General features: G+C 38.3%; 1 protein-coding gene across 5 annotated transcripts in view; it reads left to right on the top strand.

Moving 5' to 3' along the window:
- The first annotated feature begins 456 nt into the window (after positions 1–456).
- Positions 457–14225, top strand: part of kcnb1 (potassium voltage-gated channel, Shab-related subfamily, member 1) — a 36658-nt gene continuing 22889 nt past the window's right edge. For 2 of the 5 annotated variants that reach the window (XM_069690700.1, XM_069690696.1), the window contains exons 1-2: positions 457–699; positions 2885–3539. In XM_069690700.1, the coding sequence (XP_069546801.1) occupies positions 2940–3539 (600 nt within the window). In that variant the 5' untranslated portion in view covers positions 457–699; positions 2885–2939. The other 3 variants (XM_069690698.1, XM_069690697.1, XM_069690699.1) reach the window with 3 other exon arrangements.

Genomic DNA, 14225 nt, shown 5'->3' with positions numbered 1-14225 from the left:
CTCAACCCTCAGTTTGTGAACCAGGGGACTACTATTGTAAAAAGTAGTTAAAACTGGCTTAAATTACAACTGGTCACAACAATAAAACTATATGCACAGAGGCACCAACAGTAGCACTAATAGTGTATTATAATTTTACATTATATAAGCCACGAGTGCCATTTATTTGCAGAATGAGTACATTTGGTTTTGAGACTTAAAATAAATTTTTACTGCGAATACCTTTTTATTTATTTGGGTTGTATTTTGAATGCAGGGCTTTTACTTTTAATGACGCTTTTTTTTTTTTTACATGAATGGATTGTAGCCTACTCTAACCTACGTGAGGGATCTGAATATTTCTTCTGCCACTGTGTATTTGAGAAAATGGTGCGTATATAACCCACCCACCCTCGTCGACTCAGAGAGTATTGATGTGAGTTGCATGAGAACCCTGTTTTCATTTGTAAGGGCAAATCCATTTTCGCCCATGTTATGGACTTCAGATCACATGATCCGAGATCATGAACACATTTATCCAGCTTTTTACGCTTTTATCCAACATTACACCCGGACCTCCACCCAGCAGTGCCTTTTCAGTGATGCAGCCAGGCGTCAGGAGGCGGTGCGGAAAGAGTTAAACAGATGTGGAAGAGAGCTGCCATGGATCCACCTTCACAGAGATGCGGCGCCTCCTCACACAGCTGACTGGGAACACAGGTAGTCTGACCGAATGGGTTGTCGGCATACTTGTTGATCTTCGAGGCGAAACAGTGGTGCGATACGCAGGAAACCAACGGTATAGAGCAGTCGATCGTGCTGAAGATCTCCCTGCCATGTCGGAGGCAGAGGAGGGGGAAAAGGATTGGGTTAGACCCCGGCAATAGTAAACCAATAACGGCGCCTCCTTTTTCTTTAAATGCTACTGCTTCGTCTGCGTTTGTGGCAGCGGATTGATTGTTCACAGAGCGGTACGTGCTGGTTTGATTCAGTGCAGGACGACAACAACTCACTACGGTATTTTTTAAGCTCATTTCCATCCCTGGACTTTGAATAATACGCAACCTATCAATTGTAATAGCATCTCAGTGGCAGGTAGGAACACTCTGCATTCAATCTGCACCAATATGGAGCAGGCAGCCTTAAAAAAAAAAAAAAAACATGACAACTGCTTAGCGATGGAGAATTTACATTCACTACATTGCACTTTTAGATGATCAAACATCACTGCTTATTTCTACATGTAATCACGCAGAACAGTACAGTATGTTCACAAGAGGGGGTGATTTTTTTTTTTTTTTTTGGTGGTTGTTTTTGTTGAAGCCTTGCAGTAGGGTGGAGGCTCCTTCAAATTACAAATTATTTTTATTGTTTTCTGCAGCCTTTTATTGCATGGCCACAAGACATAACAACGTCTGCATAAATATAAATTTTGCACACGCATTGTACGGTGTTTTGACATAGTCCTCTGGCCTAATTGTGTTTGTGAAGTATTATAAACTTTGTGTGACAGTGATCAATGGTCATATCTGCAGGCCCGACGTGTTGTTTGGTTATCCACGCTCTCATCATTAACACAGTACGTATAATGGGCAGCCGCGTCTACCGTAAAATGTTAGACCCTCTGTCAGGAGAACATGTAGGCTATAATTTATTGTCTGTCAGCCTTGCCTCCCCATGAGAGTTCGCCGTGATTCAGGCAGCGCTTCCTGGTATTTCAGCACCACTGGATTGGATAGTGCTCACTTTGTACCACACTCGTCACTGTGTTGTCCTGGACCTTGACGCCAACCCACCGCACTGCGTGAGCGTCACATGGGAATAGATCAACCAACATGCCGGTGACGACAATTTAATATATACAAACAAATTAATCGAGGGATCAAGACCTTTATTTTTCCCCCATGACGGTGTGCAGCCATGCAAGAGAGACGTCAAGAGTCACCAAGACAAATATTTTACCTACAATTAGGAGATGCCTACAAAAAAACGTGGTCATTACAAGAAAATTGTAAAGTTTTGGGAACTTATTATATTTCACAAGGTCTCATTTCACTTGATGGTTCTCAAATATTTTTCCCGCTAACCCTATGAGTAGAAATGTATGACTGCAGACTGACTTAGGGCATGAGTCATCTCAAGAACTCCATCTGAGTGTATGTTTATTATGTGTTCAAGAAGTAATTGAAAAATAATTCAAGGACTATTTGATATGATGATATGATAACATGATTGATGAGTGAAAATCCAGAGACAACCATTCAGTTTATTTATCCTAAATTTCACCCAATAAACCAGTAATTTTCTCTTCTTGTCGTTGGGACCCAACATTTCTATACTCTTCAATTTGAGTAGGCTTCGGAGTTTGTGTGGGGAATTTTATTTTAGGAACTTTCTCTCAGTATGTAGTTTAGATGATGGCAAGACAACAATAACCCAGGATTCGGTTTTTCTGCCTTGGAGTGAGTCATCCAAAAAAACAAAAAACAAACATCTGTTCACCAAAGGAAGGTTTGTTGTTGATTCAGAAAAGATTTTTTAAAGACTCAAAGAGGTGAATGCTATAAAATTACAAAAACAGTTAACGATATGGAAATATCCTGAAAAACACTACTTGACTTCATTCTTTTTAGATTGAGCAGTTGAACTGGTGAATAAGTTCACCTTTTCGGATTGATTTACTGTTTGATTTGAAGGGTATTTAAAGGCCTGAAATGACAGGAGCATCCAGAATTTTACAAGGCATTAGCAAACCTGAGAGAAAAAGTACTATTAAGTTAATTTGATAGAAATCATTTAAACCAGCTGTCAGATTTATCTTCAGCAGTAAGATTCATGTGACTCTTAGATTTGGGCCAAATTCATGAATACTAATTATTTCTTTTTGCTTTTATAATTTCTTTAGAGACAATAATGAATGAAAAGAAGATCAACTGTAGTCCATAGCCCTGGCTGTTTGCATGCTTCCTCAACTGAAAGTCATCATGGAGAAATCCCTGGCAGAGTTAAATAAAACTGGCTCCCGGTCAACATCATCGCTGCCACCTGAACCAGTGGACATCATTCGCAGCAAGTCGTGTTTCCGCAGAGTCAGGCTGAATGTTGGGGGTCTCCCACATGAAGTCTTGTGGCGAACGTTAGATAGGCTACCGCGAACACGTTTGGGAAAGTTAAGAGATTGCAACTGCCATGAGTCTCTGATGGAAGTGTGCGATGACTACAATCTTGAGGAGAATGAGTACTTTTTTGACCGACATCCGGGGGCGTTCACGTCCATTCTGAACTTTTACCGCACGGGTAAGCTGCACATGATGGAGGAAATGTGCGCCCTGTCATTTAGTCAAGAACTTGACTACTGGGGCATTGACGAGATCTACCTGGAGTCCTGCTGCCAGGCGAGGTACCACCAGAAAAAGGAGCAAATGAATGAAGAGCTCAAAAGAGAGGCCGACAATTTAAAAGACAGGGAGGGAGAAGAATTTGACAACACTTGCTGTGCCGAGAAACGAAAGAAGCTTTGGGACCTCCTGGAAAAGCCCAGCTCATCTGTTGCAGCAAAGGTAATTGACGTGGGATGTTGGGTGTGAACTAAGTGTGTGATTGATGGAAGTAATCTAGCATGATGATGATATGTACGGGCCAACAAACCCACAAAGATGCACAGATACATGCAAACACACATAAACAGAAGTATCGGTTTGTCAGTCGGTTTGTTGACCACTTTGGTCCTCTGCCTGAAATAGCTCAACAACTGCTGGATGGATTGTATGGTATTACATGGTCACATTCTTTGTCATCTTGTGATGAATCAAACTTATCTCTTTACATTTCCTCTATAGTGCCATGCTCCCATCAAAATAAAAATGTGTCCAATACTGTGGCTTATTAACAAAATACCTGACATTCAAATCAATGAAATTCCTATTAGCCTCAGCTGTATTTTGCATTTGAAGCTACTTAGCAAATATGGCCGCGCTAACACAGTAAAATGAGATACTGTAAGCATTATTCCTGCACATATGAGCAGTTTTGTATTGACATTTTGAGGAAGTTCCCTTGCTCACAGTAAAAATAGGCTCAAAGTACTGCTGTACTAAATCAAATACTGAGTTCCAGTAAATCAGACCTCGCAGAACTACCACACTCAGACTTAACCAATTGCGATGGAAGGCTCCCAGAAGCAGTGGTTCAACAGCAAAAAATGTCACCCCAACTCAGTTTGGGTCCACCACTAATATCACTTCAACTTCACCAAAGTAGATGTCTGATGTCGCACAACGCTTTGAGTTTGAAATTTTGAATTTCATCATTTGCCCAAATTCCCCCTCACAGAGACAATAACATTGTAGTAGACAACGTGTGCATGAAATGCTCTACGGACACATTTCAAAGGACATCTATTGTTACAAAAAATGGATCAGTCAGGACACCTCTAGATGTTCCTTTGGCTGTTTATTTGTGTTTTGATTGTCCTGCGGTTGGAACAAAAAGTAATGGGTGGAAATGATGGAAAAAGCCTGTGGACGTGATGTATCAGTGTGGTATGTGTGTGCTATTATCTGCTGTTATTATTACTCAAGACCTGGAAAAATGTTGTCAGATGAGTTTGGTAACAGTGAAAAGGGCTGTCTTGACAAAGTGCTATTAATCATCTTTAAAACATAATATAAGATTCATCATCTTTATCTCTTTATTTATATCTGACTTGTTGTAAAAGTTCTTTACTGTATCATTAATTTGCTTTTAAAAATATAGCTATATCTGTTCTATCAAGCCGAACCATCATACGAACAAAAACAGACCATCAAATACACGTATGCAAAAAGTCACACTCTGTAATCTGTCCATGCACACATATATCATTTGGATATGACCTTGCTTTCATTGCTCTAAACATGAAATATGTATTTGCATGTGAACGCAATTTCTTGGGATTATCCTCTGCATCTTTTTAGTTGTCTTTTTGTGATGATCCCACCCTGCATCATTCTGAGCCAATTGAATTTGAGCTATTCTGCAGCAGGCTGGGATATTGAATTATATCTTTGTGCACATAAACAACAAGTCAGAAATTATTTTTGAATTGTTTGAATCATTCAGATAAATCAGTTATTGTGTGAAGCATTTGGGATCAATAGAAGAAGGTTTTAGCATGTTGTAACTCTCCATATTTTAATAACCAACCATAAGGAAATAAATGTTTGAACCCCAGAAAAGGTTAGTTGGTGAGTGTGGAGGTTAGCTCATGATTAAGTCAGTTATTAATAAGAAAGCTGTCAGGTCATACTGCTCAAGCCCTTTATTAGCAAATAACTGAGGAAAAATAAATTTGACAGAAGAGCAGCTGCTTGAATTTGAAACCCATGTGGTTGTTTGTTAACATTATGCCCATTTTGGTTGAATGAGCACTTAGCCTTGCATTTTGTTTGTAACAGCCATGTGTTGAATAATTACATGCCTCGCTCTGGTGAACGTTATTTCCTTATCTGAAGGCTACATCTGCTGACTTCTATTAGCTGTGCTCACCTTTAGTCGGTGCAAAAGACATGTTTGGCCTTCAGCAGGCCTTTCAGAGAGCCACACCTGTTACTGCAACCTGAGAGACCACAGCAGTGCTAAACATGAACAACCTTTGATTGTGCTCTTCAAGGTTAGATTGAAGGGATCAAAGAAGATGTAATCTTTTTCCAACACTGTTTTAAGGAGAGCCCCACGCTTTGTTTGGTTCGCAGCTATCATTGCATAGAAATGGAGATAAAACTATTTGCAATTTGTGTTGGCTGATGCTCTGCAGTGAGGATTTGCGGGAACTGTCAGCTCTAACCCACAAACAGACTGAGATGAGTGCTGCGAGTCTATCAGTGAAATGTCTTCTTCATCGGAATCAAAGAGATGCAAAATCAATGTTTATTGTGTTAGAGCTAAGAAAGTGCTGTAGCCTACAAAAAGGAGATGACCACTCTGAGTCCACCATATGTTGCTGTCTCCATTATCACACCCTGATAACTGCAATCTATCAAAGTATCAGTGGCAAACCGTTTTGAAGTGCTTCACCATGATGGGCACTCCGCTTTGCTTTAAATAAGGACACAGCTGATTGCTGATGCATATAGTTCCCAGCAAATCTATAGCCTTCACCTTTTAATGAGTGGCCAGCGCTCACATAATATGCTGGTAATTCCCATCATCTCTTGGTTTGGCATCATTATAACACAACCGTGGAGGATAGCGTGCCAGAAAAAAAGAGCAACACATAGCAAGAAGTCGAGTTGATCAATTCCTAATTAGTTTAAAAGGACAATGTGAAACCACAGACCAAGCTATTAAAATCGTTGATAGAGGTTGATGTATTGTCTTAAGGATTTTCTTAATAGGCTGAAACAAAGTGTGGGCTTGTTGAGCGGTACAACTTTAACCACACAATGTCTTAGTGTTTGCTCATCAGCTGTGCTCTTCTATCATGGGTCAGAGACGGGAAAGTACATGTAACAGCCCATAAACAGATGGTGAATGGTAGAGATGAGCACAAAACAAATGGTAGCCAAGCAACACAAGTACAATTTTATCGCCATTGAAGGAGCGCATTAGAGTAAGTCTGTTTGTGTTTCTGTGTGTGTGTGTAATTGTGCTTGTGCTCAGTTCCTGTATTTTAATGTCTGCACAAAGCAACACAAGAAGGTGAGTAGAAGCTGCAACATTTGTCAAGATGTTCAGGGAAAAATAATTAGCTTGTGTCCAGCCATCTTTCCTGCCTTTCTTTTCCCTCACTGGCTCATATCTCTCCTTCCGTCCTCCCTTCTTCAGGCTCCACTATAGCTCTGACCAAATGTCAGGGAAATGTCACATTAATTATTCTCCGTGAGACTCTGGGCCCAATTTGAAGCTTCCCTCTCTCTGTTTACATTCTTCCTAAGCCACGGGATTGTCTGTCTCTTGCGCAAATCATTTTTGAGTCACCATAAAATAAGATTGTGTCTGTCCCCTGGCAAAGCAGTGCCTCATAGTCAGATTTGCACCAAGAAAAGTGTTTTCCACCTGCGGTAGCATTTATATAACGTCATCTTCGATTTGGGTGGTTTCTGTCAATAATAATACCAGAACTTTTATTTGCCAACAGATTACGAGAATAACTCAACAAACAATCCTTAAAAGTAATCCTTCTTCTTACTGTTACTTATAAAACAAAGCAATAATTTAAAAAAGTACAGACGTAAAAATAAATCTCCTGAGTAATTATTTGAATGCTACAGTAAGATTTACAATTCAGACTAAAATTTATTTGGAAATTTAAATAATATCAGGATCATTGATGTAAATGCTTCCCTCTTCTGTAAAATATTTATCAGAGAAGGACTCAGATGCTCCAAGCCCAAATGGAAAAAAAAACCCACATTTTAAATAATTTTTACTAATATTTTCAAGATTCTGTTCGATGCCGAGTGGATACATGGAATCCAGTATTAGCATGGGTTTGGCTACAAATAAATTACAGAAGCAACCAAAGCCGAACATGAATATTGCTGTCATTTCTGTCCTCTCTGTATCATCCACAGCATTTTTTTTTTAACCAAATATGTTATGTAGGATCAATGAAGCTTGCACCATTTTCAAGAATCCAAATTATATATATATTGTATTGTAAATATAGACCTGCAAACTAGTTTTAACAGGTTTGGAGCATTCATGCATTCCTCATCAACTCATTTTTGTTGAATTTTTTTTTTCATTTGCCATTCTTATTCTGATAAGAGCTGTTTTTTTTGCCACAAACCCTAAAATTCAACACAAAAGGCAACTTATTAGCTATACTTTAGAAAGAACCACACCGAACTCACTTTTGGAGGGCTTTATAATCCACTCCTTAAGGGTAATTGTCGGGGCCTGATTGCAATAGGCCCATAAAGTCAGATCTCCTGCTCGCTTTTTTTCCCATTTGTTCGAATATGGTCACTTCTGGCTAAAAAAAAACAACAAGATGGCAACGACCAAAATGCCAAACTCCATGCTTCAAAACAGCAGTTCACAAACCAATGGGTGACATCACCGTTGATTGACGCTTCTTTGTAACCCAACAAGCCTAAAAGCCTCACTACTTCTTCTTGCGTGTCATGCTGGCTGTCCCAAAACAGTTTCAAATGTAATGATGCTAAATCATTTCAACTGCCTGCAGGCTTCCTGTCATAAACTATCAAACCTGCTGCTAGAAGCCTTAAAGTTATTTTTCTTATGCAAATGAGTATTTTGAGGATCAAATAAAAAATATTGTCCAAACATGTTAGTTTAATATTAGTCAGAAGTCTTTGAAAATGTCTTGGCAATCGGCCTATCCAATTAGGGGAGATCTTGTGTTCAAATATAACACATTTATTTGAGCCATAGCCAATTGCCCACAAAATGAATAAAGAATCCTCTGAGAATATTTATGAAGAAATTATGTAATTTTGATCAAAGACATAAGAGTAAACAGTTCTCCCTTTATAAAATAATATTTATCCTGTGGAGTTCACCATTTTAACAGCCATAATATGCTATCTTGTGCCAATACTTTGTATAAGATGTCCCTGTTCATGTAAAACAAATGATAAAATCCCTAGAGCATATTCATAAACATAGTATAAAGTATAGTCCTAATCTCTGAAGTCCTTTCAAGGACCTTTGTCAAGTTTTTTGTTATCCAATTTAGGGGAGACAGTGCTTGGGTATCTGCCTTGACATTGCTGTTAGTCAGTATGTGTCAATCAAGTAACTGCAGGATGCAGCCTACCTTTTTTTTTTTTTTTATATGTCTGTCAAGTTTATAAGATTTATATATATCCAAGACCACAAAGAAAAATAGAAGTGAGTTTCAAGTATTTTATGTACCTATCCATCAGGAAGCTGTTGAGTGACCATGCAATACCGAAGTCACCAATTGTGCTTGATATGGGATTAAGGGGAAATAACATATCAGGGTTTTCCTGGTTTTGTCTGGTGCAAAGATATAAACTGGGATCAGTGTAGGAGATTAAGTGCCCAAGCGATCGCTTTCATGCTGGTTGCTCTCTCTGCCTGTCACACTGTCTCCTCGTCAACAGCTTTACCGCTGAGTGTCTCTTCTAAATTTCCCTAAAGTCTGATTTAATCACAGCTATAAAAACTGTACAGAAACCTCTAAAGGTTAAAGTCGAAATAAACTCAAAACCTCAAATGTTATTTGGTCAATAGTTTGGTTTTAGCCACAGTGCTTAACACATTGATTAATTGGCATGGGAGAGCTGAGGGAATTGATTAAATGCTCTCACCTATGACCAATTATATTGTCACCATTAAGTAAACCCAAGCAAACACACACATTCACACTTACACACACCTATTTGCATTGCGCACAGTTTCTAATGCCCTGAAACATGATCCCTAGAGGTTATAATGGATTTTATGAGTTCATGAGTTAAATGTAAAAATAACTCACTACTTCCTCTTACTTTAACCCACCCACCCACACACACACACACACACACACACACACACACACACACACACACACACACACACACACACACACACACACACACACACACACACACACACACACACACACACACACACACACACACACACACACACACACAATCAGCTAGCCTACTCAAACAGACAGAAAGCCACGGGAGATTAAGGCTGACATTCAGATTAAAATGTTCTTTAAATTATTAGAATTAGTGGTGTTACTTAACTTACTGTGTTTCAAAAGTGTATTAATGAAGGATCCTGACAGTAAAATAAAAAATACATCCTGCAAACCTATAATTAAGGGCTGGAGTACTAAAGTGCAGGAATCTGAGCTTTTAGACTAAAAACAGTGAAGCTTTTTGCCAAAACTAACAAAAACATATTTTTGGCATTGTTTTGATGTACAATGCCAATTATTTTTTAATGTGTCCAACAAAGTTTTGAGCCAGAAAGTAGCCTAACTTTTGGCCAGATAGACGGTGGCATATTGAGGGTTTATGTATTTGCTTAGCAATTATAATGCTGATCTTTTAATGCAGAGAAGGCTTCTAGCCTGCCTCCTCATTGTCAAACTCACTTGTATTTTACAGCCAACAACAGTTTTGCATACTAAAAAATGATGAAAATGGAGATGCTTCTCCTCATATATGGAGATTCACCCAACTTTGTGGAAGAAGTAAAAACATATTTTTGATAATACAGCAACTAACTGTTTTTGCTTAAACTGACAAGAGCATTTGTTGGATTACACGTCTTGAACCAAACCTGAATTTACTTTTTTTTGGTCATTATGGGTAAGTGACACAAGCTATAAACACAACATTGACATATTATTACTTTGTCTCAGATAGTTAGTAGTTGCCTATTTACATATTAAGCACATACAACACATCTGGGGCCTGTACCATGCAGGAAGGTCAACTTCTGTCTGGCACTCTTTTCCTGTTGGAATACCATAACGATGACTCAGCATTTTCAATGATCTGATTGGTTGTTGAAAGGTTTTGATCTGATAGTCTGAAAGTAATTTCAGACTATCAAAAGACTGAACAAAAGCAGTCGAATGTAAATAAACGGAGAGTTGCTAAAACCCTCCTTATTCATGAGGGGAAACTACTGGGTGATAATTCTCTCTGGGTTTGCCACTATATGTAATCCCTTTCATTTTATAATTTTTTAAATAAAGAAAATATTGATTACAGTGTCTTTAAAGCTATTTATACTGTACAATTTTAAACTGGCATTAACCCAGATCGAGTGGAAACTTCCAATAGTGTGCACTGCTCAAATGTTTTGTCCTCAAAGCCTGTTGGTGTGGTTTGATTGTTATATGCAGATTACTGGATAAAATCATGACTTGATATTTTACACACTTTAAACTTCTCAGGAGAAATTCAATCTCTTTAAAGAATAATACACTTAGCGAGTGCAGATGTCCACAAAGGCTTGATAATCCTCCTCTTAGTTGTTATTGTCACAGTCAATAGTTTGCTGGATAGTTTACACAATAGAAGCAAAAGTTTGGCTGGATGGTATCCGTAAAGGAAATATTATACTATATTTTAATGGCATTAAAAGTTACATGCTTTAGCTGATGGTGACGGTAGAAGAAAAGGTTGAGAGGATCTCCAAAATGAATCTTCTTTGGAGACTGAATTTTTACTGCAAAATTGTCTCCTGATTCAGACACATAAAAACAAACAAGTTGGTGAGCAGAAGTGATTATATAACCATCCTGACAATGGTAATCATCATTTGATGTGTTAAGGATTTACTGTATTATGTGATGACATTGCTGGTTATATGACCAAGAATAGAGAGATCAAGCCACCGTGAACAGTTTGATAGCTGGTTATGTGATGTGTATAATTGGACAATGAAAAGGTTTCTTATTGTAACAATAAACATTTTATGTAATAATGTGATACTGATCCAACAGAAGGTTTGGAAAGAGTTTGGAAATATGCGTAGCTACTTTGACATTGTACTGCATATTTTATGTTCCTTCACTGTTAATGTGCATAGGTCTGATGCTACTGTGGTTGAATTGTGTTTGGGAGTATTTCATAAGTCATGTCATGCATTTTTTAGTGGACGGATCAGGAATTTAAGTGTCATTTCAACTTTTGAGGCTCACACTGGAGCACAGCTTTGGTTATGGTTCACTGCTACAGAATAGTTTCAGTGAAGACAGTTTGTTAATTTTTCTCTATTTACATTCGTAGAATTTGTTTGATTGGACGTGTTCTGACATTTAGGACTAAAATTCGCACGTGTGTGAAAAGATTATGTAGGTAGGTAGGTATATACTTTATTAATCCCCGAGGGGAAATTTTTTAACAGTGGTCATCAAAGAAACAATATTGGAGCTAATACAAACTACAGAGATGTATTGAAAAATATATATTTAACAATAATAATAGTGTATTTTAAATCTTTAAAATGATGTTGTCACAGATGAAAAGAATACACTTTTGTTGCATAGAAAAGTAGATATTGCGATATGGGAGGAGGGTCAAGAGTCATGCAGCTCGAGAAGCTCTTTTGTTCATTCAATTTGAAGTTGAGCTGTTACATGAGCACTGAGCGAAAGACAATCATCACTGTACCCATGAGGAGGAAAGCCTGAGGGGTAAAGAATGTACGTGGAAAAAAAAATTGAGCTCTGGAGAGTTTAAGACTGTAAACATGCAAGACAAAATTACTGCGTGACATGTAAGCTGAAAGTGAGCCAGAGAAACATAAAATAAGACAGCGATTTGTGACTAAGGGCAACATTTCTACTGCTTGAAAATAGTTGAATATTCACTCTGATGTGAAAAAAAATTCAGTTTTTTCAGCATATGGCGCAGTTGCATTCTGCAAATGTCTGTTGTTTAGATATGGGAATAAACGTGCGTCATAGGATTGTGTCTGTAGGGCCTCACATAACAGCAAGAAGAATGTGTTTGATATTTTCCCAATTACCAAATTACACGCAAATTTACATTAAATAATTAAGGTCTAATTATATCTTTAGCTCTTTCCCACCACAAACAGAAATATTGGTGTACTTATGAAAAATCAATGTTGTAACATCAATTTCATTTGGATTTAATGCACTGGATAACAGTTTTTTCTGTTATTAGAGTTTGCATGCAAGCACATTTAAGGAGTGCCAGAAACAATTAAGTTTGAGAACCTGGAAAATGCCCCAAATTTGTAACAGTAACATCTTTTGTAACTATCTTTTGACTAATTTTAACTTTAAACAAGTTAGAATCAGCAGAACCTACTTCTACTTTGTGGGAAACCCTTTGATAATAACTTTCAGGGAGATAATTAGCCATTGGAATTTTTGGTTGCCTTCGGACCAGATTAAATTTAGAGGAACGAGGCTCATATACGGGGAAAACATCCACACTTCCAGAGGCAAAGAGAACAAAAGCATCTGGTTGGTATCTTGTTTCTGCTGTGAGGGCAGAAAACAAAAGCATAGCATCGAAAACACAAATCTCAATTAATTCTCATCTTGAGGTGTTTCGATAGCTATGGTTTGCTAAAAAAGCCATTCTGGGACACAGATGCTCGGGAGAAAACACATGTAATATTTAGCACAGCGATACAGAAGAAACAACAGTGATCAGCTTTTCTCTCCCTAATATGAAGACAAATACACATTTCCTGTTTTTTTTCTTGTTGAAAAAAGAAACGCTTGGCAGTGTAGTGTGTACTATATTTTATTAAAGAGATGATGCTTTCAGTTTCACAGTTGGAGTGAAGTAGAGGTCGGGCTGTCCAGTGAAATGCTGTCTCATTCCTAGATGTAAAAGTATGCTGTGTAAGTCTGTGAGCCGGTGATTAATATTGAAACTCTGTGTCAGTTACTCCGAATCACAGCTAGCCCTCAAAGAGAGTGTTCATCAACGACTGTCACAACTGCTGAATCATGTACTGTAAGACTGCATGACGTGGTATACTATAAAACACTGTTTGAGCTCCATGGCAGATTCCAAAGGCTCTGAGCAACGATGTTCCCCTTTCTGACAAACAGCAGGGAACCTGAAAACCAACTGAAACGATGTCATGACTCTGGAAAGTTTGCAATGCAACTATAGTTTTCTCTGCTAGATCTGCATCATGTCTCAGTGTAAACACCACGAACCACTCTATCTAGAAGCAGTACATGCTATTTTGCTTGTACCCTGTTTCCAAATCAGTGGTCTCATTTTTTGAAACAAAGAGCCTGTTAGTGACTTGATTTGAACAAGATTTGTGACAAGATAAAACTGTTTTAGAGCTTTGCAGGTAAAAGTTAAAGCAGTGTAAACTGGTCCATCTCAGCTCAACTCAAACCAGCTAACAGCGTAGCCAAGACTCAACTTGTCAAGTCGCAAGTGGGTTTAGACGACAAGGCACAATAGTTACTTTTTCCTGCTTATTAGACGAAATACAAACTCCTCTAAAAAAAAAACTGAGAAATTGACAAAACAGGGAAGATTTCCTGTCTCAAGTTCACAGCATAATTCATGTATGCCGTGTATCATGTATAAGCTCCCTGGATATTCTGTTAATGCGCCTATTGACAACTCCAGCATCTCGACCCTCTCAGTAATGCAGATTAACCCAGGAGATGGAGACAAGTCAAGCAGCAGCAACAACAGCAACTGTTTGTGTCAATATTGAAGGACAGTTTGCAAATAAGCATTGTAGCAGGATCACCGCAGAGCAGTGCAGTGGATGGGGCATTGTTATTGAAGCTATATGCCTGGAGTGTGTTG

The sequence above is a fragment of the Brachyistius frenatus genome, unplaced genomic scaffold (assembly GCF_029030835.1).
Source record: "Brachyistius frenatus isolate BFR_SWC_R1_liver_20210118 unplaced genomic scaffold, ASM2903083v1 Contig_10, whole genome shotgun sequence".
Classification (NCBI taxonomy): Eukaryota; Metazoa; Chordata; class Actinopteri; family Embiotocidae; genus Brachyistius; species Brachyistius frenatus.
Note: the sequence above shows the minus strand (reverse complement) of the source record. Positions and strands in the feature narration are given on the sequence as shown.